The sequence below is a fragment of the Equus asinus genome, chromosome 1, assembly GCF_041296235.1.
Source record: "Equus asinus isolate D_3611 breed Donkey chromosome 1, EquAss-T2T_v2, whole genome shotgun sequence".
Classification (NCBI taxonomy): Eukaryota; Metazoa; Chordata; class Mammalia; order Perissodactyla; family Equidae; genus Equus; species Equus asinus.
The window spans coordinates 183,619,141-183,646,469 of record NC_091790.1 but is presented as its reverse complement, the minus strand read 5'-3'; the positions used below and the strand labels follow the sequence as shown (position 1 = coordinate 183,646,469).

Below are 27,329 nucleotides of genomic sequence, written 5' to 3'. Positions count from 1 at the left end.
GAGTGTCTCAGGGAATCCAACACAGGACAGCCCAGGAGCTGCAGAAAGGTTGTAGGACCATAGTGAAAGCTGTCACCAAGAGTATCCTTCCTCCTTCCTTTGCCCTTTTGTCTCTGCCACCCTATCCCCACCCCCCAATCTGTTTCATTCCTTTCTCTCTGTAAGTAGACTTTCTCTGCTACTTAGCCCATAAGGTCTAAGAAGCCTGAGCCTCAGTTTCCCTTTGCCTTTTCTTTTTTCACCAGACCAGTCAGCCCAGGCTGTGACTAGAATCTCATTCTCAATTCCAATGTCCCAGGGAAGGAACTCTGGCACTTTGGGCTAGGGGCCTGTTATAGGTTGACTTGTGTCCCCCTCAAAAAAGATATGTTGAAACCCTGACCTTCAGTACCTCAGAACGTGACCTTATTTGGAAATAGGGTCGTTGTAGAAGTAATTAGTTAAGATGAGGCCATACTGGAGTAGGGTGGGCCCTTATTCCAATATGACTGATGTCTTTATAAGAAGAAGAAATTGGGACACAGACACAGAGGGAAGATGGATGTGAAGATGGAGGCAGAGGTTCCAGCTAAGCTGCCATAAACCAAGGAATGCCTGGGGCTACCAGAAACTGGAAGAGGCAAGGAAGAAACCTCCCCTAGAGAAGCCAGAAGGAGCACGGCCCTACCGACACCTTGCTTTTGGACTTCTCGCCTCCGGAACTGTGAGACAATAAGTTTCTGTCATTTTAAGCCTCCCAGTTTGTGGTACTTTGTTACAGCAGCCCTAGGACACTAACACAGTGCCCAAACCTATCTACTGAGCTATGTCTTCGAGAACATGTCTCAAATATAGCTCCTCAAGACTCACTTCTATGGCTTGACGGTAGGGGCCCAGTTTCCAAAGAGGGAAAAATCATTGTGAGCTGGACAGACGCACTGAAAAGCTGTCCATTCTATCTCCCTACAACTAGGACAAATATGATATTATGATTTTCATTTTTTTGTTGTTTTGCTTTAAAATATTTAATTATTTTGCCCTCTGGAATACACTGTAGTATACAATGTAAGATATGAATCTGTTACTCCTTTTCCATACTGTAATCCATTTGTCCTCACAACTTTTATTAGTGATTACCTCTTCCTCTCATCAGTATGGTGCTTCTTCTTTATTAGTCAGTGAGTATTGATGATTGAAAATATTTCCGGAATCTCTGTGCTATTCCACTCATCTGATTGGTTTACCAGGTTCCTGGCATGAGAATGAGAAGACTCCAGAGGCTTAACTTCCAACCTGAGTTCTGGAGCATGGTTACCCCTCGCTTTATTCCCTCCTCTAAGTGTTTTATCTATGGCAATTTGGAATATCTAATTACTCCTAACTTATTTTTTTTGAGGAGGGAGGGTATTTACAAAATGTTCTTGACCTTTTTATTGTAATGGACCAGGAGAACTCTTCTGGTGGAAGACACTGTGCCCTTTCTGTGTCCCTCCCCCCTTTTTTTTAAAGATGGGCACCTTAGCGAACAACTGTTGCCAATCTTCTTTTTTTTCCCCTTCTTCCTCTCTCTAAAGCCCCCCAGTACACAGTTGTATATTCCAGTTGTGAGTGTCTCTGGTTGTGCTATGTGGGACGCTATCTCAGCATGGCCTGATGAACAGTACCATGTCTGCGCCCAGGATCCGAGCCAGCGAAACCCTGGACCCACCAAAGCAGAGCGTGAACTTAACCACTTGGCCACAGGGCTGGCCCCCTGTGTCCCCTTTTTGAAACTGGTCCCTGATCCTGTTAACCCTAGTCTTTAGGATGAAGACAAGTCAGATAATAGCAAAGGACCCTCACACTAAACTTTGTAGTATATATGTGCCTGGCACACAGTAAGCACTCAATAAATGTTAGATAATTATTAGAATGAAGGCCAGACAACATCTACCCCAAACTCTTGCCAGTATCTAACAAAGCTCATTCCCACACCTCCCCTACTTTAAGTCATGCATGAGAGTGGGAAGAGGATATGGTAGGCTCAATAATGGCCGCTCCAAAATGTCCATGTCCATGTCCTAATCTCTGGAACCTCTGTATATATTACCTGACATGGTAAATTAAGAATCTTAAATGGGAAGATTATTCTGGATAACGTGGGTGGTCCTATTATAATCACAAGTGTCCTACAGCAATGACATAGGAGTCAGAGAAAAAGGAGCTGTGACCATAGAAGCAGAGGTTGGAGGGATGTGCTTTGAAAATGGAAAAAGAGGCCAGGCACCAAGGAATGCAAGTGGCCTCTAGCAGTTGGAAAATGGATCCTCTGGAACCCTCAGAAGGGACCGAGCTCTTCTCACACCTTGATTTTAGCCCATTTCGGAATTCTGACTTCCAGAACTGTAAGATAACAAATTTGTGTTGTTTTAAGCCACTAAATTTGTGGCAATTTTTTTAGAGCTGCAATAGAACACAAATACACAGGGAATCAGAATTTCATTGAACATTCTGCAAAATTTGCACTCCTGGATTCAGGTCCTTGTTTAAATTGCAGGGTTTGAGTGGTTCCTCTCTTGTCATGTCACCCTGCCCAGATTTTCACCTCCCTGCAGGCCTTTTCTCTCCATCTCTGCCTGCTCAGCCTGATTTCTGCCACCCCAAGAATCTTCTTCCATTCACTCACCTTTGAGGCCTAGATTTGATAGCTGTTCTGAGATAATGATGTTAACTCCACATGCTTGAGACTAAGATTATTAGGAACGGAAAGTCGGGGAGCAAATTAAATTGAAACATGAAATAACAATGAGAAAGCTTTTTAAAAATTGGTGCAGTTTCTGTCCCAGCATCAGGCCAAAAAGAAAGCTAGAGAGAGACGGAGAACCAGGCTGACGAACAATCCAGCCAGGAACAGCGAACTGCACTGTAGGCGTCTGAGATTTTGCTCAGCCCATTTTAAGGCCTGGGGCTTGGGCAGAAATTTCCACCTTTTTGTCCAAGCCCAGAAGGCTAGGTACCAAGAGCCAGTAGAGACTTAAGTTAAAATGTAGTTTGGAGTTTAAGAAATCTAGATTCGAACCTGCTTCTGCGCAACATCGTTCCTGGTCTCTTCCTCAAAGAGGCCCTGAACCAGGCCCCTGCCAGGTGAGCTCGTCAAACCCAGTGAACCGGGAAGGTGCAGCACCCCAGCTCCTAACCCAAAACACGGACTTCTGGGTCCGCGTCACCAAAAGAAGGAAAAGTATAAAATGCACATCTCTGGCACTAAGAAAGCGCGCTGTTTTTACTCTCCTCTCCCAGAATAAAAGGCTCTTTTAATTCTTTATTTGTGATGATTTTATTTTTTCTTTCCGTTCTGTTACTAGCTGGAACTAAACATTGGCTGGGGCCCCAGGCGGCTGCTGGAAAGGCGCCCTCCCAGGAGCAGAAGGCTCGCGTAGGAGAGGCTGGGGGCGGGGAGCACTCACGACGCTCCAGCGCGGCGCGGAAGGGATTCTCTCGTCCTCCTCTGGCCAGGCCAAGCCTCTACTCTGAGCCCCCCGACAGCAGCGATCGGCCAGGAGCCTTCGCGGGACGCTCACCGGGAAGCGGGACACGCAGCCCCGCCCCCGTCCCCTCGCAACCCGTCCCCCAGCTCCTCCCGGGCGAGGGGCGGAGGCGCCGGCTGGCAGCCGCGGGGGCGGGGACCACCCACGGCGCCGCGCGACCCCGCCCCGGCCCCGCCCAGCGCAGCGCCCGCCCGGCCTCCCGGCTTGACGCCCTCGCACGCTCCTCTTGGCGCGAGGAAGCCTCGCGCTTGTCTCGAGATTTTTTCTGGGGCCTCCGCAAAGCAAGATGGGCCCGGTACCCAGCTCTTTCAGATAAAGATGGAGGAGGGGGCTAGAGGGGCCAAAGTGGGGGTGAAGAGATGACGTTCTTCCTTCTTGTTCCCCTAACAAGCACTCCCCGCCTCCCCCCTCCCCCCAGCTCCGGAGACAGTGCTAGACTCTGATTTCCAGACACGTCCTTCCCTAACCCATCCTAAAAGTTCTGGGTGGCAAATTAACTGTAATTCACTTTAGTTCAGAAAAAAATTAAGGTCAGGTTTGGGGATAAAATTACGCATTCCCAGATCACAACTGAGAATCTTTCGACCTAATTTAGACCGGAGACGGCGGGGTTGTGGGAGGAGGGTAAGTAAGTGCATCTGATAGGGCGAATCAAGGGGCCCGGGAGGTACAGTGGCCTTTAGGGGAGTCCACGGTCCCCTCCTGGAGAGAGGGCCGACCAGCTAGGCCCTTCTACCCCTCCCTTTCTAATTGCCAGAATGGAAAAAATACATGGAGTCCAGCTTTGCCCAGGTGAACAAACTCTTATTGCCATTTCTGGCTCCCCAGCCCCACAAGATCCCTGCTTCTTACACTGTGGAAATACTGAGCTCCGGTCCAGAGGAATAGGCGCCTGTTACCTTACCTCCTCTGCACACTGCCAAGGTTAAAGAAACCCCACTTGCTGGAGAGGGAGGGCCAGACAGGGGAGGAATTCAAGGGCATGTATCACTCAGTCCCACCTCTGCTGGCTGCAGAATATAGAGACCATGGTTCCAAACACTTTTCAAAGGAGGTGGGGAGGGATGAATTTGGCTGCTCTTGTACCTCTTGCCCTTGCTGCCATGTTTCCATGGAAATGAGGGAGAGGCAGGATGTAGCTCACTCTGACTACCTGGGAAGATGGCAGGGCAGACATTTAGTAAACATAGTGCCTTCTACTCCTACCCAACACATACAACTGTCCCCAGCCGACCCCCAAGCTCACTGCCTGCTCCACTCCCTTCCCTTCTGGAGCTGGTATCATGCCAACTGGACTCCAGCCAGGTCTTGCTGGCAACAGCCGGAATCTGAGTAGTCCGTCATGCTTAGGAGCAGCCCTAGTAGAGCTGTTGGTTGTAGTGCCTTGGTGAAAAGCAGCACCTAGTACCCCCAGGACTCTGCAACAGCTGTTTCCCAAACATCTCTGCTAAGACAAAACTTAAAAAAAACATAAACCCAAATGAGTAGGATTAGAAACAATATAAAATAACTAGTGATGCTGAGGGCTAGGATGGGGAGAGGAGGTGCATTCTTCCAGCTGGGGGGCTGGAATCCACTTGGTGCTATGCCCATTGCTTCTGGTTGATGAGGCTTGCCTGTCACCATAGTGAGGAGGTGCAGGATGAATCTCAGTACCATGGGTCAGCCTGGTGCTGCTGATTGTAGAGCTGTAGCTTGATCTGATCGCGGATCTGATTCACTAGGATCTGGGAGAGCAGGATTCCCACCAGCTAGGAGAGGCGAGAAGAAATGGGGCCCTCAGTAATGAGTGATACCCTTGTTTTCCCTGACTCAGTCTTCCCAGTGAAGTCGGCACCATCCCATGCCCTGCCCCTCAATAATTTAAGTACCTGACACCCTAGCTCATCCCCAGGTGCCCTCCCCCAAACAAAAAAGTCTTTGTAGAATTGTGGGACCGACAGGTCTTAAAGAGTAAGTTACCTGGGGGATGGCTAGGCCCAGTGCCACACCACCGACTAAGAAGAGGTTGCTGTGTATCCAGTTGACCAATTTGTCAATACAGCCATTGGTGTAGATGACTTTACTAGCTTCCAAGTATTCAAGGGCCTGCATACCTTGGCCACACATGGTGTTGATCACTGCCTGGGGAGAGAGTTGAGAAGCCCAGTAAGATTCCCATTCCAATAACTTTTTCTTTGGGGCCCTAGCTGATGGGCTTCCCACCCTTCCTAAACTCCTAAACTGTTAGAGCATATATGTACAGGATGCTAGGTTGGAAGTTTCTCATTGCAGGCCTGCCTTCCTCTGAGAGATCTGAGTCCCGTGCTCCTTGCTTTAGACACCTGCCCCTTCTGAATCCCCATGTGGGCTACAGGAGTGAAAGGTTAACAGGGCCATCAGATTGGGGTGAAGAAAATCATCTGACAGCTGTCCTACAAAATTGACTGGTTGAGCTAGGGGATGGGCAATCCCAATAGCGGCTGCCCTAATCAGAAAACAACTCAGATCGGAAATGAGGTGGGATGTGTGCTCACCTGGTTGGGGGTAGGCAAGCAACAGGAGTAAGGCACAGAGCAGCGCTCACGGCTGGGGTTGTCTTCTGAACAGTTGAAGTACATGTTCAGGGACCAGTCCTTGTAGGAAATCCCTCCACAGCAGCTGAACTGCAACAAAGCCCACCACAGAGGTTAAGAATCACCCACCCCTCACACCGAGGTGACCAGGGGAATTCTAGGAACAGCCAAAAGTCTATGGCAAGCTTCCACTTGTAAGTTCAGGTTGTTTTTAAACACAACCTTGAAACTTGAGCTCAAGTTTCTCAGTGGCCTTCACCTGAAGAAGTTTTCTCTTCTTAATTTCTATTACTTTATATATTTTATTATAACTTACCATAGTTGCATATATATTTTGTTTTACACATTCAACTATGAGCTCCTTGAGGGCAGTTGCTGGTTTTCCAGTCCTGCATAGCATAAAGCCTGGCAAAAGGAGGTGTTCTAAAATAGTGGCTGTAATAATTAAAGAAGCAGCACTGAAAACATTTGTCTTAATACAGAGAAAACACAGAGGAGATACTTCAGTATTGTGGGCCCATAACTACTCCATGAAAGCAAAGAGAATCCAAGTCAAGTGGCTGTTGCACCCAGGGAAGAGGAACTCAGCACTGGTCTCAAAAGTACTTTTATTTAAAATTTAACTTTTGATTTATAGCCACATTATTCACAATAGCCAAAAGGTGGAAGTGACCCAAGTGCGCATCAAAAGATGAATGGATTAACAAAATGTGGTATAGACATACAATGGAAAATTATTCAGCCTTAAAAAGGAAGGAAATTTGGACACATTCTACAACACAGATGAAGCTTGAAGACACGCTAACTGAAATAAGCCTGTCACAAAAGGACAAATATTGCATGATTCCACTTATATGAGGTCCCTAGAGTATTAAAATTCATAGAGATGGAAAGTAGAATGAGGTTTCCAGGAACTAGGGGGAGGCGGAAATGGGGAGTTAGTGTTTAATGAGTAGAGAGTTTCGGTTTGGGAAGATGAAAAAGTTCTGGAGATGGATAGTGATGATGGTTGCATAACAATGTGAATACTTCGTGCCACAGATCTGCACACTTAAAAATGGTTAAAATGGTAAATTTTATGTTATGTATATTTTACCACCATTTTAAAAATTCAAATTTTGAATAGGTAATATTTAAAAATCTGCCTGGTTCCTCATCTCTCTATAAGTAACCACTTACAATGGTTTCTTACATATCTTTCCAGATTCCTTGGAAATATGAATATTCTTTCCTCCCTCTTTTTTTGCACAAATGGTAGATTACTATATATATTGTTCTGTGCCCTTAAAAGTACTTTTAAAGCACTCTGCTATGTATGTTTTTTTGCCAACCTCCTTCCCAGAATCCTGGCAAGTAATGAAGAAGCCCACAGGACTGGAGGGGGAGGCATCTCTTAGGATGGCTGTAACTTTTGCACACGGCCTCTCAGACTAGTAGCTGCCCGCCCTCCCCCGCCTTAGTCCATACCTTCTTCTGCCCAAAATCAATGAGGTTCTGCAGGTCCAAGTCATCTCGGTAGTGCACAATGGCATTACTGATGATCTCACTCACTTTCCCCCGTGCCTGTCAGAGACATGAGTAGGGGATCAGAGCACAGGACTAACCCCTAAGTGGCTCCTCCTTGCAGAAATAACAGTAGATAGTAGTCAGCCTTCTTTATTTAAATCAGCCTTGAAATCAGAACCAAGTCCCAGCGAAGGAAGATGGCCAGTTCTGAAGCCCAGCATTCTTGTGCCCTCAGGTACTGTGGGCAAGATAAATGCTGGACCTGCTGTTGCACTTCTCAGAGCCAGATTTCAAGATAACCCTGTGTTTATCTACCTCTGAATACTATTACCACAAAATACTTGTTGATTGATGAAAAGCAGAGAAACTCTTTTTGTTTTTTTTAGTGGAAAAGGGCTTACTGAGCTGAGGCACTGACCTCTAGTGGACATAAGAGAATTGCATCTCTTTAGAATCAAAACAGATCTGTATCATTTTAGGAATTTACTAAACCAGGAGGATTAGAACATTCTGAATGGACTCAGGGGCTCTCAACTTCATAGTTTCTACCATGCTTTCTTCCTTCCTGATCCTCTACTTTTCTCAGAGTTTCCTACCCATAGTCCCATAATCTGCCCCCAGCCATCAGTTGCCCTTTGGGAAAAGAATTCTGGTTTTTAATTAAAAGGACTGTCACTGAACGGCAGACCACTTCCAGATATGGTAAGCACTGCTTAAAATCTTGTTTACTTTCCCCCTTCCTTCCTTCTGTTTATCCCAATAAACAATTTTTAAAAGAAGTAAAAGGCTCTTCAGGTTGTCTGTGGTCCACTGGATAATTTTTACCCAACCATTTGCCCCATTAAAGTTTGCAGATTATTTTAACTTTGTGTTCACAGAATTTACTTCTCATTTGGCATCTCAGACTGTCAGAGGAAAACACCTTACAATCTTGAAATCCTCTTTAAATATGGGGACTTTAGAGGCCATTCATTCATCCCTAAGGAGAACCTTCCAAAGGCTGATGCTTCTCAGGGGAAGCACTATGGTTAATTAATCGGGCTAAGCATGGGCAGGAATCTCCCTTCCTCCCTCTGGTTCACACCTGAGGAGGCCCCTTGGCTCCCAATGCTACCTTATCTGAGAAGATGAAGCCCAGGATCCCAGCAGCCAGCTGCAGCAGGAACACAATGGTGAGGCAGAGCGAGAACTGTGGGGAGCAGGCAGGAAAAGCAGACAGTCTGTTACCACGCTGGGCAGTGGCCCCTCCCAGGGCTATGGAGAGTAGTGGGGGTCCACAGGGCACTTCTCCTAGATGCCCCTCACATGGTAAAGGCCAATGCCTCTGGGACACTGTCTTGGGGGTGGTCACCCTGTGCTGGGTCACCTGGGCTGAGCTCCACAGTGAGGAGTGGACAGCACAGGCCTTGGAGGTAGGGTGGGACAGGAAACCAAAAGGTTGTAGGAATGGCATCAGGAAGCTGAGAGGCACATGGAGGGGCCAGAGTCTTTCTGGTGGGGCCCCTGACCACTCACCGTCTGCAGGAGGCAGATGTTCTCTCGGAGGGATCCAATACAGCCGCAGAAGGTGAGCAGGAACATGAGGACGCCCACCACGATCAGCACGATGGCAGGGTCCACTGCCAGGTAGGCTAAGGCTGCTTCTGGGGGGAGAGGGCTATCTCTCAGTCTGAGCCTGGTGCCAACTGAGGGGGCTACCCAGAGATGGGTTTGGGGAGTGCCCCATCAAATGTTCTCCTCCTCCAGTGGGGGAATCTCCAGTGTGGTTGGGTGAAGGTTATGGGGAGGCAGTACTGCCTTCCCACGGGGAGAACAAAAAGGGCCCAGAAGGGTTTGTAGCATTTAATTTGAGGAACTGACAAAGTAAGAGCCTTTCTTCCTGGGCTTAAGAGAGGAGGGACCACTTTCGCTCCAGAAAAGAATTAGAATGGCATTAGGCTGGCCAGCTTTGCAGATTCTGTTTCCTGGAGACTCTGTGCAGTGGAAGTTGAGTTACTCCAAAGCAAAGGAGGGGCTAAATCCTCTGATTACTCTGCATCCAGAGGCCGACCTTCTTTCCTAGACACTTCCTAAGCCTAAAATGCAGGCATATCTTGGCAGATTTGTGGGAGCTCAGGGAAATCCAGGTGAAGTGGCATGGGTGGCCTGATGCCTTGGAGTAGGCCACTAAGATTTGGCTGCCCCCTTTAGCCACATAGTTTATGTGGGAAAGAGTGCTAGACGGCCAAGGCTGAAGGACGCAGAGGAAGAAGGGGCATGCAAGAGTCGTGGAGAGACGGATGGGGACCTATAGCTCACCTGCATGCTTCATCAGCCGAGCGTAGACTCCCACGGCCACCATCACCATGGAAATCACCTGTAGAAACAGGGAACAAACCACACCCTGAGATTTTGGAAACCAGGGAGCCCTGATGGCCGTGAGTAACCTTAAAGGAGAGCAGGAGGAGGACGACTTTCCCAGGACCCAGAGATAAGCATCCTTCTCCTCGGCAGTGACACTGCTGATGGTATCTGTCAGTGTGGTCCTCACAACGCAGTTATCTTGTGAGGCAGCTATTATTCCCATTTTACAGATAAGGAAATTAAGGCACTACAAGGTTAATAGAGAACAGTGGTTAAGAATATGGGCTTTGCAGCGACTCAAACCTGGGCCCATGCCTCAGTTTCTGTATCTGAAGATGGGAATTAGAAACAACTACATCTGGGGCCAGCCCGGTGGCACAGCAGTTAAGTTCACACATTCCGCTTCGGTGGCCTGGGGTTGCCAGTTGAGATCCCAGGTGTGGATGTGGCACCACTTGGCAAGCCATGCTGTGGCAGGCGTCCCACATATAAGATAGATGAAGATGAGCACGGATGTTAGCTGAGGGCCAGTCTTCCTCAGCAAAAAGAGGAGGATTGGCAGCAGATGTTAGCTCAGGGCTAATCTTCCTCAAAACAAAAAAAAAACAAAAAAACAGCTACATCTAATAAGATTACTGTGAAAACTAAATAAAAGAATGCATGGACAGGGGCTGGCCCCATGGCTGAGTAGTTAAGTTCCCGTGCTCCACTTCGGTGGCCCAGGGTTTCACCGGTTCAAATCCCGGGTGCAGACATGGCACTGCTCAAAAGGCTATGCTGAGGCAGCGTCCCATCTATGACAACTAGAAGCACCTACAACTAAAATATACACAACTATGTACTGGGTGCTTTGGGGAGAAAAAGGAAAAATAAAATCTTTAAAAAAAAGAAGAATGCATGGAAAGCATTTAACACAATGTCTGACAATAAGCATTATCTATTCTCACTAATAGTTAATTGGCCAGGGTCACATAGAAGCTGTGAAGTTCTGAGTTCTAATCCAGCTACATCAAAGGGCAGGTCTTAAAGCTGAAGCAGGCCTGAGTAGATGCACACTCCCAGGTCTCTAACTCTCTTCGAGGTCAATATAGTGCCAAATGCAAGAATGAAAGTGCATATCAATGTGAAAGAAAGCACATGTGAATGGGTGTGTGCAAAACAGCAGAAATGCCTTGACAAAGGAACTTCTATCTTTATAAACCCCGACTCCAGTATGGAGGAATAGAGGAATTTAGACTTTTCAAACTTCCTGGCTTCTCTCTGAGAGAACAAACCCATTAGAGACGAGGGGTCCCCAAAGGGGCCTTCTCTGCCCCAGCCCCCCCAGCCTCCAGGCACGCAGGGAGGCCCAAAGTGAACATCCCTTGACCATTTCTTTGCGCCCAGTCCCCAGGCTGGTGCTAAGCAGCAGCTGGCTGTCGCCATGGCAATAGCTGGGGCCAAGCTCTGGCTCTGGAGGGAGTTCTCAGCAGCAGGGACTTGACCAACTCAGCGGGGAAGGAGATGGCTGGCTAGACTCCACTGTCCTGCAAGACAGAGACCAGCTGAAGCCATCTTGGGGCTTTGGTGGGAGAAGGGAATTGGGCCCCCATAGCAGGTAGTAGGGTCAGACTAGTCTCTCAGTAGAAAGACATTTTTTTCCTTGGGGGCCTCCTTTATTAAGGTCCTCTGCCATCTGGTACATTCAGCAGTAAATGGGAAAGCCTTATCTAAAACCATGTCTTTCAGGACCCTTCTCTGCTGATATGCCCAGGCCCCTCTCCTTGCCCACCCCCCGTCATCTGACACTGCCTCTGACTCAGGGCCAGGAGTGTTATCTGCCGCCTTCACACTCTTCGTCCAGGAGAGAGGGAGCTGCTCGCAGAGCTGTGTGTGGGGTTGGAGGTGCCAGCTGGCTTCTTGTCCCATAGCACAGCCAGGCTCAGGGAACAAGGGGGAATGGGTGGGAGGCAAGGAAACCACACGACCGAGATCCCAGTCATCCTCCAGGCGCAGAGGCACAGCCCTTTGCCAGAGTGACTGAGCATCTCTGCCTGCCCTTTAAAACTCACCACAGCCAATTACACTTCTGAATATCACTTTACTGAATCATTTAAAAATATGTATCTGCTCTTTATTTCTGTTGCTCTCAGGCTTCTCACTGTTTTTTCACATGTTAAATTTTCACTAGGGTGTATAACTCTCCACAAAGATGGTCTCTGATTGAATCCTAACACAGCTAAAACAAGAAAGGGAAAGTAAAGAGATGCCACGTATCAGAGTAACTGAATTCCATGTGTGGGCCTGTAATTACAGTAGTTGCTCTGTCTCGATTTGTGGTAGGTAGAATAGTGCACCCCCAAAGATGTCCTGTCCTAGTTCCCAGAACCTGTGACTATGTTACCTTACATGTCCAGAGGGGCTTTGCAAATGTGATTAAGTTAAGGATCTTGAAACGGGGAGATTATCCCGGTGGACCCAATATAATCACAAGGGACCTTATAAGAGAAGGGCAAGAGGGTCAGAGTCACAGAAGGAGATATGACAATGGAGGCAGAGGTTGGAGTGATGTGGTGCTATGAGCCAAGGAATGTGGGCAGCTTCTAAAAGGTGGAGAAGGCAAGGAAAGAGATTGTCCCCTAGAGCCTCCAGGAGGAACATCTTGGTTTCTAGCCCAGTGAGACCCATTTTGGATTTCCGACCTCCAGAAGTGTAAGAAAATTAACTTGTGTTGTATGACGCCATTAGGTTTGTGGTAATGTGTTACAGCAGTAATAGGAAACTAGTATACTACCAAAATCCAATTCATCAGCTGCTTACGTACAAGATACTCTGAGGACTGCAAAGATGAGTAAGATGTGGCCCTGCCCTTAAGGAAATCTGTGCACTATATGGAGAGAGACAGGAGCATCTATAACCTAAAGCAGTGCTTCACAACCTGGCTGCCATTAGAATGAACGGAGGAGAACTTAAAAACTCCTGAAGCTTAGGCTGCACCCCAAACCAAGTATATCAGAATTTCTGGCATTGGAACCCAGGCAACAGTATGTGTTTCAGGTGATTCCACGGTACAGCCAAGTTTGAGAACCACAAGCCTAAAGCATACTCAGCCAAGGACCTAAAGCAGCAGGTGCAGGCTACGTTAAAGTCAAGATTAAGACTTTATATTATCATTAATATTTAATATGATCCTTAACGATACTCCTTACCTGGAGCTCATTAGCTAACTCCAAAATTCTGCATTTCTGTCATTGATCTGCCTCCTTCTCCTAGAGTCACAGCTTGCCCTTTCACACTTCTATTCCTGCCAACATCTCCCACCCTGATTTCTTCAAAGCTACTGCCATTCCAAAGTTAGTGCTGCTGTTAATAGCATAGCATTTTAGAGCTGGATAGAACCTTAGAAATGAGCTCGGCCACTCACCTCTTTTTATAGATGAGGCTGAAAGAGCAAAGTGACACTTGACCAAGCGTACACGGGTGCAGTGGCAACGTCTGTTCTAAACTCAATTTCCAGTCTCAGTCTGGTACTCTTTCCACTACATCAGTCTTTGCCACAAAATCCTTGTAACACCCCACAATATCACCAATGACCTCCTTTCATGATGAGGATGGAGATAAAGACACTTCTCTTCTTAGAATGGCTTTTCATATTCTGGCTAGAATGAAGCCTCGCTGGAAAATTTTAAAAGCTAGACACAGTTTTAAAAATAACTGAGTCCAGCAAAAGGCATGTTCCTGAAGAGTTGTGGACCAATTTATATAAAATAATTTGCGCGGACCAATACCTTTTTCCTTATGTAAGGTGAGTAATCATCTTATAAAGAAAATAGCCATCCCCTGGGCTCCTTGGGAAAAATGGCTGATTCTAGGACCCGGGTAGAAAATACACAAGATAAGCCTAGAGCGTATTGTAGTCCCCGAAAGTAAGGAAATGCTCAAAACCAAACAAAAAGCAAAAACAAAACCCTGCATTGATGTGGGTATGCCAAAGGGACATCAAAATAAAGAAGTATGGAATGATTACCTCAAATATAAAATAAATATCCATGAGTTCATACTGATAAAAGTGACTTAATAAATAAGCAAATAGGGGAGAAACGACAAATCTCCCATACAGAAGAATTCCAAATAATGTATGTGGCCACTGCGCTGTCAAGGAGGTGGAGCATAACTCCATTCCTAAGGGTAGGCTGCGCATGGAACTTCCTTCCAAGGAGTACAGTATGCAAGAGGGGGAAAAGACTAACTTGACAGTGGAGAAACCTGACAAACACGACCTCAGCCAGGTGATCAAGGTCAACATCAACAGAGATGCACCATAGGTATATAAGATGATGTAATGAAAATGGCACTTCACCTCTGTGGCCTTCCTCCCCAAAACCCATAACCCCAGTATAACCATGAGAAAAACATCAGGCAAGTTCCAATAGAGGGCCACTCTACAAAATATCTGACTAGTACTCCTCAAAACTGTCAAAGTCACCAAAACCAAGGAAATTCTGAGAAACTGGCACAGCCAACAGGAACCTAAGGAGACAGGACAACTAAATGAAATTTGGTATCCTGGATGGCATCCTGGAACAGAAAAAGGGCAATAAGTAAAAACTAAGGAAATCCATATAAAGTACAGACCTTAATGATAATGCCATTAATTGTAACAAATGTATTATACTCATGTAGGATGTTAATAATAAGAGATTCTGTAATAAGAGTTCCTGTATATCGCACAGGAACTCTCTGTACTATCTTTTCAATTTTTCTGTAAAACTAAAACTGTTCTAAAAACTGAGATCTATTTAAAAAACAGCCACCCTCAATTTGTTAATGTTGTAAATCTGCATTTTTTAATATCAGATTTTCTTTTTTTTTTTTTTTGAGGAAGATTAGCCTTGAGCTAACTACTGCCAATCCTCCTCTTTTTGCTGAGGAAGACTGGCCCTGAGCTAACATCCATGCCCCTCTCCCTCTACTTTAAATGTGGGACGCCTACCACAGCATGGCTTGACAAGTGGTGCCGTGTCTGCACCCGGGATCTGAACCAGTGAACCCCAGGCCACGAAAGCGGAACATGCACACTTAACCGCTGTGCCACCGGGCTGGCCCCCAGATGACACATTTTTGACAGGAATATTACACAGATAATGATGTGTCCTTCTCAGTGTGTCATGCAAGGAAGTGCAACATATTAATCTCTATCAAAGAAATATGGAAAAATTTACGACAGATGATATAGCTGTTAGACATATGTCTCTGCATCTCATAAAATAATACAGGCACTACCCTAAATAGATTCCTAGTTTTCCATAATATTTGGCTGCTACTTGTCCTCTGTCTTTGCCTTCTGCTAGCACTTGCTGGCAGATAAGCAGCCACAGGTACTAATATTCATGGGAGAAAATGGAAAATGGAGAAAATTCTCTCCATTATCTTGACTTCTTTTTTTCCCCTCTGAAAATTGGAAAAAGAGAGCTATGATTTGATGTTTGTGAGAAAGACAGGGTATTGTTCTGTTGGAGTGGACGAGTCCACAGGGCTCTTTCATCTCTGATGTCTGGGGCCAACCCTTTAGCTTCTTCCTTAGGCCATCGCTGGCTTTGGTTTCCAAGGTTATAAATAAGGAAGGGAAGTCCACAAGGGCTCACAGTAGTATAAACACTCAGGAGTAACCAGCCTGACACCTAGCCTGCTACCAAGACTCTGAGAGGTACTACAGGTTTCCTTTTGTTCTTTTTAAAGGCTGCTTGAAGTTTATGATATTCTACTTGATACAAGGCAAACAGAGCTATTAGGGGAGTTAAGAAGGCATGCAAGTGACTTGATAGCAGAGGGTGTAGTTCTTGTCTTCATTTTTGGAGTTCTGGGGTTTTTCCTTATTTTTAGAAAAAGAATGTGACTACTTCACTTATTGTGGACTGTCTAGGCTACAGAGAAAGAAGGGGAGAAGGAGGAGGAGATGGGCTCTGCCTCCTAGTGTATGTAGAAGTGGGGGGAGGGGGCAGAAAGGGCCTTTGCCACTCAGGAGGAGTTTTTGCCAGGCTTCATGCCTGGTCACTTTCTCATGGTTTCTGAGCCAGGTTACAACAGATGGTGCTGCAGGTGGTCTGGGGTGATTCTGAGTGCCCTGGGGACTCCAATACAGTGGTCCTAGATGGGAAAATGAAGTTCTTAAAGAAGATGACCCCAGAGGCCTGGATCGTCCCAGGGAAGACTTGGATGGGCGTCCACGTGAGCTGTAGTGGAAGTGAAAAAATATAGATGCTGTAGCTAGTAATTATGCATGGCCCTGAGCGAGATGCTGGAGTGGATGGCTGCCATTTTTTCTGACCTGGCTTGAGGGAGGGGTGCCAGACCACAGGATCCACCGCAGAGGAGAAGACAGTTGGATACCCCCACACACCAAGAATGCTTGAGGACTTAAAGTCGTGCTGCATCTTGACAGACTAGAGTCCATGAGACAGGGAGGAGGGCCATCACGTCTCTACCCTGTAGGGTCTGCTCTCTTATTTGCCATTTAATAAACAGTCAATAAGTGCCCACTCTGCCAAATGCAGCTGGGCATGAGAATCCAGAAGTGAATAAGGTACTTTCTACCCTCAGAGCCTGAAGTTTAGAGGACAAGACATAATTAGATACACAATTACAGCACAGGTAAGAGGTGTGACAGTCAAAGAATGTACAAGGTGCCAGAAGCCCTGAGGCACAGCCACCAAGGAAGCCTGGGTGAGACACAGGGACTGGAGGTCTGAGCTTCTGGGCTCTGTCTGACTCAAAAGCCACCCCAACTGATGCCCTGAGTGGGAAAAGGACCAGCAAGGAAAGAGGTGGATGCTGTGGGCAGCACTGATAATGTTCTTACCAACGTATGCCCAGGGCTGATAAAGCATGTACTACCCTACTATCTTCCCTCTTCACAGAGCTGTCCAATACAGGGAGGTGAGGAAAGTCAGCTATTTCTTTTTTTTTTTTTTTTGAGGAAGATTAGCCCTGAGCTAACATCTGCTGCCAATCCTCCTCTTTTTGATGAGGAAAAAGACTGGCCTTGAGCTAACACCCACACCCATCTTCCTCTACTTTATATGTGGGATGCTTGCCACAGCATGGCTTGCCAAGCAGTGCCATGTCCGTACCCGGGATCCAAACCGGCAAACCCCGGGCCACCGAAGCGGAACGTGTGAACTTAACCGCTGCACCACCAGGCCGGCCCCTTAGCTATTTCTTAACTGAAAGAATGAAATACAACTTTTGGGATCTTGGGGCAACTAGTCCAGGCCATGTGATCCCAATGATCAGTAAGCCAGCAATATGGTTCTGGGGATAAAATCAGAACTACCAGACAAAGGGGAAATGAGATTTGAAACATGAACAGGAGGAAGTGGTCCTGGTTCCAAAGGAGCCAGCAACTTTCTGAGTCAGACTCTAAATGCCCCAAGGGTCAAGGCTCCTAGAGCAGCAGCAGAGGTAGCCACTGCCATCACTGAGCATGAGCGCAGACAGTGCTGGCTACTTTCGCAGTGTGTTCCAGGCACAGACACAAGCACAGCCCATACACAGCTCCCCAGTAGCTGGCCAGAACATGCACTCTGCCTGGAAAAGGAGTGGATTGACAGTCCCAACCATGGGTGCCTCCAGGGCAGAAGAGGACAATTGGATTAAGAAGCCTGCAAAAAAGAAACCACAGTAACCAGTCCCTGAAGGCAGGATGGAAAGAAAGATGACCTCTGATCTGGGGAAGCAGCCCTTCATCTCCAGCTGCATTTGTGTGAAATGTAACTCTGCGGCTCTGGGCCTGGGGAAGAAGTGACACTAAGTAACACCCACAAAGTACTGTCCCCTGGGAAGGTCAATGTCCCAGGGATACCAGGACACAGAAAGATGCATCCTTAGATCCAGCCCCAGGTCTTGAAGAAAGAAAACAGTCCCCAAAGTGATGCATTCATTTTTAAATAGTTCACAGAGGCAGAAAATTTTCTCCTTTATAGGAGAAAGAGTAAGGACAGAGAGACAAATATATTAGCTTAGGGTCACACAGTAAGTTGGTGCCAGAAAGAAACTGGGCCTCTTGTCCTTCAGTGTGCTATTTCTAGAGACTCTGACTTTTTCTAAGTCTAAAGTAGAGCCGAGGGGTTCTTCTCTAATTTGGGGTGGTGCCAGCTGGTTAGCCAAGTCCTCTGACCTTGAATGAGGCATTTTTACCAAAGTAAATGGGTCTATGGAGCCAAACTCTCTCCCTGGCTGCACCCTCCCAAAGTCATTTTTCTGGTGAAAGGGGGGTGAGGTGGAGTCGGGAAGTCCAAGAAAACAACCAAGAACACAAGTGTAACAGATGCACCCAGCTGTTAACGCTGGGGAGCACACATAAGGGTGTGGTGCCAAAGGCTCCAAAGGAGATGCAGAGTCTTGGCTGATAGAAGAAGTCAGAAGGAGGCCCTAAGGTCACTGGGATGCTAGTGCTGGCTCTGAGGATGGCACGTCATCCTCCAGGCCTGGCGCACTCAGTGAGCATGCAGGAGGGTTCACTGGGGCTTGACTTTAGGTGGGGAGTTCCCCTTAGGACATCCCCTAGCCCTTGTCCTTCCCTAACCTCCAGCTGGAGCAGAACCTAGACCATGAGAACTTGGGTTGACTGGTTAACTACTAATACTGCTAACATCCCAGCTACAGTAGCAACCATCTGGGGCAAGGACTTCCCCTAGAGGCACTGTGGTTCATTAGAAAAATCACCAGATGAAGCCTACGAACCAGCTGTTGGATCTTAGATAGAACAGTTAACATCTCTGTGCTTTAGCTTTCTCATATATAAAAAGCGAGTGTTGAACAAGATGTCTTCTAAATTTTTTTTCCAGTTCTAACACTGAGAATTTGTTAGGAGCTCAAACTTCATTTTTCCCAGGATAATGGCTGAGAGTGAGCTGTCATCACCATCCTCTGGGATTTCTCTCACTTGTTCCAACAGGCTGGCACTTATGTACTTGGTGTCTGTTTTTCACACCATGGCCCCTGTGAAACCTTTCCAGCAACTGAGTTAGATGCCTGGTCTGCTCCCTCTCCTAGAAAACGTATTTTAGACTCGTGACTCCTCTCTCCTGCAAGTCTGAACTTTAGGTCTCAGGCAGAGGTGGACAAGGATAATGGGCTCCAAGAGCAGCAGCTCTGGTGTGCTTGGAGCTGGAAGAGAAATGGGGAGACGAAGGAGAGACCTCCCTAAGTTCTCAAATCCAGAGAGGCCCAGGACTCTCTAGACACAAAATAAGATTGAGCTGGCATTTCATGATCTGGTATTTCTGCTATCCCTGATCATACTGGGTTTGATTTTATGGAGGGGGAAACTAAGGCCTACAGAGGTGAACATATTGCCCAGGTTAGTCAAGTCAACAATTAGTAGCAGAGTGGAGATGAGAACCCAGGTAGCTGAAGTCCTAATCTTTTTTCCATTTCTCTACCCTGAAGCAGAAGATTCTTAAAAGACCCCTGGCTTGCCAGGCCAAAATATGGTCCTATTTAAAGAAGCTGAAGACTGCCAGGCACCAGGAGATGGAGTCTGGTCAGGAGAAAGGTGGGACAAAGTTCAGGATAGTGGCAGGAAAGACATCCACACCTGGAGGTCATTCCTGTTCCTTCTCAGCCATCGAGGGGAAGGGGGCACCAGAGGCTGCAAAAGGAAGAGATGAAGCCCTTTAACTCATCCTCTCTGATGTAAGGGGGAGGGAAGGTCTGGGTTTTCCCCCTTCCTCTTTTTTTTTTTTTTTTTTTTGCCAGCAGGGCCTCCCAGCCTCCAGGCCTGAAAGTCCCCCAGTCATGAATGTTCCAGTGGGTCTGCTTTGGGTCAACAGGAAAACCCACTCCGCCCGCTCAAACCCACCCTTTTGGCCTGACACAGACCCTCATCTGATGCCCAGAGAATACCCATAAGTCTTTACTGAATCCCTTGCATACCCTCCGCCCCAGTGCCCCCACTGTGGTGTCCCTCCCCAGGATAAATTACTCCAAAGTGCCGTCAGCCCAGAAAACTAGACAGTGCCGCTCACCACGCTCGCCTTGAACCCAGCATCCCGGGACGCCCCTTCCTCAGCCGCGGGCAGCCCACTCCACCCTTGGGGGGTGCCCTGCAGCCCAGGTGCCCCCACGACCCCCAAGACTCACCCAGAAGAGCATGTTGAAGAAGAAGAGCAGGTATTTCACCAGCGGGCTGACGAAGGAGAATTCCTCCCCGTGAGCGGCCGGCGCCGCGGGTCTCCGGGCCATGGTCCCGCCGCCGCAGCCGCCTCCGGGGGCCTATCTCCCCGCGGCTGCCGGCCCACCTGCGCGCTCCGCGCCCGGGGTCATGAGCCGCGCCGCCGCCGGAGCCCGAGCGGCGGGGGAGCCGCGCCTCAGCGGGAGGCGCCCGAGCCGCGCGTCCGGGAGAAGCGCGGGCAGGAAAACGGCGCCGCCACCGGAGCCGCCGGGAGTCGCCGGAGCCGCCGCGGGCAGCTTGAGCGCGGAGACTCCGCGGCGGCCGAAGGACCAGCCCGGCCCGCCCGGCGCCCAGGAAACCGAGCCCGCCCCCGGCCGCCCATTGGCGCGGCTGCCGAAGCCTGACTTCTCATTGGCCGATCACTGATGTCACTCAGTGTCCAGCCATCCTCTCCTGCGGGAGGCGGGGGAGACACCTGTTCCGTGAGGGACAACTTGGTAAAGGGTCAGCGGTTCTGTCTCCTCCCCCGAGAAGAAAAGCATCCAGCCTGCAGCTGCTCAAGGGAAAAAGAATGAGAAGGAATGCACGCTGCATCACACACACGCGTCCTCTACCCAGTTGCTGTGTACGTATGCAAACACACATCAAAATCAACAAGTACGTACACCCACCGTGCGTTGAGAAAGACACCGAAAGCTGTGGGAATACAAGAGAACAGAGGTAATTCCCGGGGGGGATGACAATAAAATCGGGGAGACACAACTAACCTACACATAACAATTAGAGAATAGTTGCAATCCTGTTTAGTAACTATATATTGTAAATGCTTATATCAAAAGCTCTGTAAGTCAACAGTGGAAATTTGGATTTATCACCAACAGTCCTACCAATCTAATTCGTTACTGTTTCAGTCTCCACTCCCTATTTCCTTAGAGTGTTTGTCTACACACAGACACTGTTTTTAACATGTCAATCCCACATACCTACACAGGTATGGTGCAGCACAAGTGGTGGACACTAGGCAGGCTTCCAGAAGTAACACAAACACAAATACTGTAGACTGAATGTCTGTATCCTCCCTTAAATAGAACTCATATTTTGAAATCCCCCAAGGGGGTGGTATTATGAGATGGGGCTTTGGGGAGGTGCTTAGGTCATGAGAATGGGGCCCTCATGAGTGGGATTAGCGTCCTTCTAAAAGAGACCCCAGAGAGCTCCCTAGCCCCTTCTTCCATGTGAGGACACAGCAGAAAGACTGCTGTCTATGAAGCAGAAAGTGGGCTCTCACCAGACGCCGAATCTGTGGGTGCCTTGGTCTTGGACTTCCCAGCCTCCAGAGCTGTGTGAAATAAATTTCTGTTGTTTATAAGCCACCCAGTTTATGGTATTCTTGTTATGGCAGCCTGAATGGACTAAGACAATGAGCATCAGGGAGGAACCTGATTGCACCCTCATCAGCTGCATGACCTGGGCAAGCTACTTAATCTCCCTGAGCCTCAGTTTCTTTATGTTAAATGGAGAGAGTCCTGGCCTGACAACACTGATGAGAGGATTAAATGAGATAATGCATGCAAATCACTTAGCAGAGGTTGGCCCGTAGAAGGGCTCACTAATTGCAGTATTTTGTTTTAACGGAATTTGGAATCCAGTAGGGAGATATAAGTGCACAAATAACTACCACACATTTGGTGGAGGCTAAGTGAAGATGTCGTGGCAGGTCAAGTTAGGAGAGGATGAGATTTGGAATAGCAGAGATGGAGGGGAAGGGTGATCCAGTGGACAAAAAGGGTGATCCAAAGCCTGGAGATGCAAAAGCACACTGTGTGTTTAGTGAGAAATAATCAGACTGGTTTGCCCGGAATACTAAGGTATTCTTAGTATAGCAGTGGAAGATTGATTGATACCAATACAAGTCGAACTGAGTTAAAATCGTGGAAGGACTTGCATATCAAATTGCGGAGTTAGTGCTCAACTGATTTGGAAATAAGAGTTTTGAAGAAGGGAATGATGTAAAACCTGCTTTTTTTCAGTTAGACTGGGAAAGAGGCTGCAGAGAGGAAGGTTTGTTAGGAGACCACTGTTAATGATCTAGATAATTAGAAACCAGGATCTGATTTAGAGGTAAGGAATAGAATTGATAGGAAAGGTTAGGAGTGAAGCCACTGGGAAGATAGACTCACTAGGGCTAGCTTGGGGGTGGAGGGGTAGGGTGACAGGAGCACCAGGGGTGGGGATTGAGGCAGTGACCCAAGACCAGGTTACTGGGAGACTGGCCATTAACAGGTTAGTTGAGCATTTGGAGATCAGTTTTACTATGAAGGGGGTGGGTGGGCAGAAGCCATTTTACAAGATGTTGAGGAATGAATGGGTAAGCAAAGGGTGGGTACCCATTTTCAGATGTCAGAGGAGTGAGGACTGAGAAAAAGCCCAAGCTGTTAAATGCTTCTATTAGATGACCATCCAGAGATCAGTTTAGTACAGACAGGAAGAGGAAGGCAAGGAGTCAAGGGGGGAATGGAGGGTGAAATGGAAGCTCTGGCTGAAGACTGTGGACACCTCTATCTAGAAGTTTGAAGGTCATGGGAGCTTTGAGGGACCTTAGAATGAAGGGAAAGTTCTCTTTTAGCGTACAAGAGACCTGACATGTTTGTAGGTATAACAAGCCAGTAAAAAGGGATTGAGGTGGATAATGGATGGGACAAGGTTTGGGAGTAGACATGGGATCAGGAATCAATGGGATGACCGCAGTGTCCATCACGTGGAAGTCAAGGATGGTGCCCAAACAGTAGGAAGTCATGCAGCTGTAGGACAAAAAAATGAGGAAACCCTCCATGTACTGAGTTGGAACAATCTCCAAGATAAATTATTAAGTGAAAAAAGCAAAGTGAGGAACAGTGTACATAATATATCGCATTCTGGTTAAAAAAAAAGAGAGACAAAAATAAAAAATGACATTTGTATTTGCTTGCACCTACCTAAATAAACTCTGGAAAGACACAAAAGATACTAAGAAAGGAGGTTACATCCTGGAGCGGGGGTGAGAATTAAGAAAAGAGGAGAGAGACTTTTCACAGTGTGTCATTTTATTTTTTCTAATTTTTGAAGCATGGAGTGTATTAACTATGCAAAGCATTAAATTAAAAAAAGATATATCCTTAGTATGGACTGCTATGTAACCATTTAAAATAATGTAGAAAATTTAGGTACTAACTTGAGAAAAGTTCCACGACATAGAAAGTTCAAAAAGCAGATTGTGGGGGCCGGCCCCATGGCCGAGTGGTTAAGTTCGTGCTCCACTGTGGCGGCCCAGGGTTTCGCTGGTTTGGATGCTGGGTGTGGACATCACCACTCGTGAGGCCATGTTGAGGCGGCGTCCCACATGCCACAACTACAAGGACCTGCAACTAAAAATACGCAACTATGTACTGAGGGGATCTGTGGAGAAAAAGCAGGAAAGAAAAAAAAGGAGATTGGCAACAGTTGTTAGCTCAGGTGCCAATCTTAAAAAAAAAACAACAAGCAGATTGTAGAATAAAGTATATAAAGTATCCAATAACCAGGAAATGGTTTTGATTTATTTTAGGTCCTTGGAAGGCATTTTAATCCTTTGGAATATATGATGTGGCCCTTTAAAATAGAAATCACTAAGATTATGTAATCACATATAAAATTTTAACAATGTGAGTGAAAAATTCTACACAGCATATTCACAGTATGAAATATGTGTAAATATCAACAGAAACAAACCGAAGAAAATGTAAAAGTAAGATCAGTTGCATTAATGTAGCAGGGTGTGCAGCAATTTCTAACTTAAAAATTATATTTAATATCATTATATGGGATTACGAAAATAATTAAAACATTTGAATGTTCTGTAAAGCAAAAAAAAAAGTCATGTGGCTGGAGCTAACTTTGGCAAGAAGGTGTGCGAAGAAAGGGACAGTGACAAGGAGGAGAGAAGGTGTGGATTGGAGCTTTCGGAAGGAGGAGTTTCAGGTAGAGCAGGGCAGGAGACCAGAGGCAGGATGGTTTAGCAGAAGTGCTAGCCCAGCGGGAGTGCCTGAGAACTGCGATCTCAATTAGCCTCTTTAAAAATTTCTTCAGAAACATACGTGGTAGCCTGGAGAGCGCACCGTGAGAACTACCAATGCTAGGAACTGCAAGGAGGCAAGTAAGTGATTCTGGGATGGTTTGAAATGCACGATTGAAAAGCTCATGTGTGGCATCTAGGATTGTAAAAGAATCAACTGCTGGTATGTGAGTCTAGGAGAATTAGAAAGTTTGTCTGCAAACCTCTGTTTAGTGTTTAAAATTTTTTTTTTTGTATTTTAACTTTTTATTGATATATAACATACCTGCCAAATACATCATTCTCTTTTATTTATGTGCTCGTCTTTCTACCTTTTGTATATGCTATTTTAAAATCTGAGATCAATACAAAACTATATGTCCAGAGTAATCACAGTTTTGTAAAATAGAAAGAATTATATATGTAAGTGTATAGAAGGAAATGCATCATAATATAAATAATGATTATCTCTGCATGGTAGGGTAATATTTGCATTTTATTTGTGTTACTTTTCTTCTTTTCCAAATTTTCCTTAGTGAACATGCTTTATTTTTTTAAGCAAAAACTGTTTGGGGTTGTTGTTTTCATTTTTGATTAGAAGCATTTTCAAATACACCGAAAAGTAGAAAGAATAACCTAAAAACATCTGTATTCCCATTATCAAATTTTCACATTTTGCCATGCTCATTCATTTTTAAGCTACAGCCACTCCAATTAATTCAGTTTTCATATATAAAAATAATGACTTTTTTTACATAACTACAAGAACATTATACTTCCTGATAAATTTAACAATAATAATATCCTTTTGTATTCGTTCATACTTAATTTCCCTAAATTACCCCGGATAATCTCTTTGAGCTGGTTTGTTCAAACCAGGATTTAACCAAGAACGAGTCATTGCATTTGATGTTATGTGGGGTTCTTTTTTTTTAGGAAAATTATCCCTGAGCTAACATCTGCTGCCAATCCTCCTCCTTTTGCTGAGGAAGACTGGCCCTGAGCTAACATCCTTACCCATCTTCCTCTACTTTATATGTGGGATGCCTACCACAGCATGGCGTGCCAAGCAGTGCTATGTCCGCACCTGGGATCCCAACCAGCGAACCCTGGGCCGCTGAAGCAGAATGTGCACACTTAACTGCTGTGCCACCAGGCCGGCCCCCTTTTTTTTTTTTTAAGATTGGCACCTTTTTCTTCTTCTTCTTCTCCTTCTTCTTCCCAAAGCCCCCCAGTACATAGTTGTATATTCTAGTTGTGAATGCCTCTGGTTGTGCTATGTGGGATACCACCTCAGCATGACCTGATGAGCAGTGCCATGTCTGCGCCCAGGATCTGAACTGGCGAAACCCCGGGCCACCGAAGAGGAGCACATGAACTTAACCACTCGGCCATGGGGCTGGCCTATGAAGTTCTTTTTGAGAAACTTTACTTAATTGGAACTTCACAAGCAATCATAACGTTTCATGAAGAAGGTGGCATTGAAATCTGTGTCCTTAAGGATATATCAGAATTGACATGGGTAGAGAAGTGAGGAGGTCATTTCAGGAACAGAGACAAAAGTGAGAAAATGTAAGAGAGACAGAAAGGTACATGTGTTTGGGGAGTGGCAAAGAGCCCAGTTTATTTGAATCAAAGGAAAGGAAATAATGAGGGTTAAAGTCAGCAAAATAAATTGGAGACAGATCACGGATGGCCTTGAAGTTTTTTCCAGTTCACTCTGTAGATCACTTGAGAATTCTAGTGAGCCCCAGGTGTGAATAGCCCATCACGCCTGTGAATAAAACGCCTGTAGGACAGTGGCTGTATTTTATTCATCCGTGTATCCCTGGCACCCAGCAGAGTGTAACTTGCAGGATGCTCGGAATGTATTCATTGTTGAAAACATGGTGCTATTGAAGGATTTTTCACTGGAGACTAACATACTAAAATCTCCTTTGGGAAGATTTAGAAAATTGATTGGTAATGGTGGTGAGTAGAATAAAAATTTTGAGAAGACAGTTAGCTGAATGAGTTGGACCAATTGAAGAAGGCTTCATAGCGGATGTAGGGCTTGGCTAAACTAGATGGGGAAATATTGTAAGCAAAGATGAGGAGTCAGGAGTAAGCTGAGGATGCTTTGAGAAACGAACTTCCAAAAGATAGGTTCAGGAATAGTTTAGTGGGTCTAATATTGTTCAAATATCTGTTGTTATGTAATAAATGACCTCTGATCATACTTGAATTCAAGATTTGGGGTTTTAAAAATTGTGTCTACCTATATTTTTTCATATAAGAAAAACTTTCAGTACAATAAGAAAGACAAAATTGAATAAGATTATTCTGAGCTTAAAAAGAATTAATAACTCAAGAAAGCCTAAATGAAGGAAATATTAGATCAGAATTATATTGGATTGTGTTCATTTCAAATTTGTTAGACAATTGAAATATGATACTGAGTACAACTACCTGGATGAAATGGGAATATGTTTGGCAGTGTTAGCAAATTTAGTTAAAATAAACAATAAAGAAAGCAGAACATTTACTGAAAACCACATAGGAAATTGTGAACTCTTATTGAAGCTTGACAGCTTGTCCTCCTTCCAGAAGGACGTTGGACTCTCCTTGATTATATTCAAATTAAGGTGCAAACCAGACACATTTGTCCCTTTCACAAAGTGTTCACAGATGCTCTACCAGCAACTTTTGCTAATATCTCATTGGCCAGAACGGGGTCACATTGCCACCTTAGCTGTAAAGGGTCTGGGAGAGTAGTAAAGTAGTATTAACTAAATGTACTACTTCTCTGAGAGGAAAAAAAATGGAGCTCTATTTTCAGGAAAGAAGAGGAGAACGATTTGGGTAGAAGGCCAGAACAATGTCTGCCACAAAGTGTTTATTGTATGTTATGGTGTCTATCAGAATACGTCTGTGTGTATTAACCTGGATATTTGTGTGAGCCTAATGTGTGAATTAAGGTCAACAGAATTGGTTATAAGTTCATTCAATAAATATCTATTTCTTGGCAAAGGCATTTGAAGATGAATGAGCCACTATCACTGCCCTCGAGGAGCCCTTGGTCTAGCTAGGGAATCACGTACGTAACTCTAATGGAAGTTTTGGACCATCTACCCTGTCCCCAGTTACCCTTAAGTGCTCCAACTCATCCATAGAGCTGGTGTCCAAGTTGTGTGATGTGATCCTGCCCATCCACCAGC

At 46.0% G+C, this 27,329-nt stretch overlaps 1 protein-coding gene across 2 annotated transcripts; it reads right to left on the bottom strand.

The window, feature by feature from the left end:
• Positions 1 to 3,270: 3,270 nt before the first annotated feature.
• On the bottom strand, positions 3,271 to 20,415 carry TSPAN33 (tetraspanin 33). Of its 2 annotated transcripts, none has more exons than XM_014854335.3 (8): positions 20,033 to 20,415; positions 9,866 to 9,923; positions 9,083 to 9,210; positions 8,682 to 8,756; positions 7,529 to 7,624; positions 6,023 to 6,151; positions 5,469 to 5,630; positions 3,271 to 5,257 (listed from the first exon to the last, which is right to left on the bottom strand). In XM_014854335.3, exons 1-8 carry the CDS (start codon positions 20,132 to 20,134, stop codon positions 5,156 to 5,158), a joined length of 852 nt encoding a protein of 283 aa, XP_014709821.1. In that variant the 5' UTR covers positions 20,135 to 20,415; the 3' UTR covers positions 3,271 to 5,155. The 2 variants fall into 2 exon arrangements, with proteins under 2 accessions (XP_014709821.1, XP_014709822.1); XM_014854336.3 differs by having other exon boundaries at positions 9,083 to 9,207; positions 20,033 to 20,272.
• Positions 20,416 to 27,329: the final 6,914 nt, after the last annotated feature.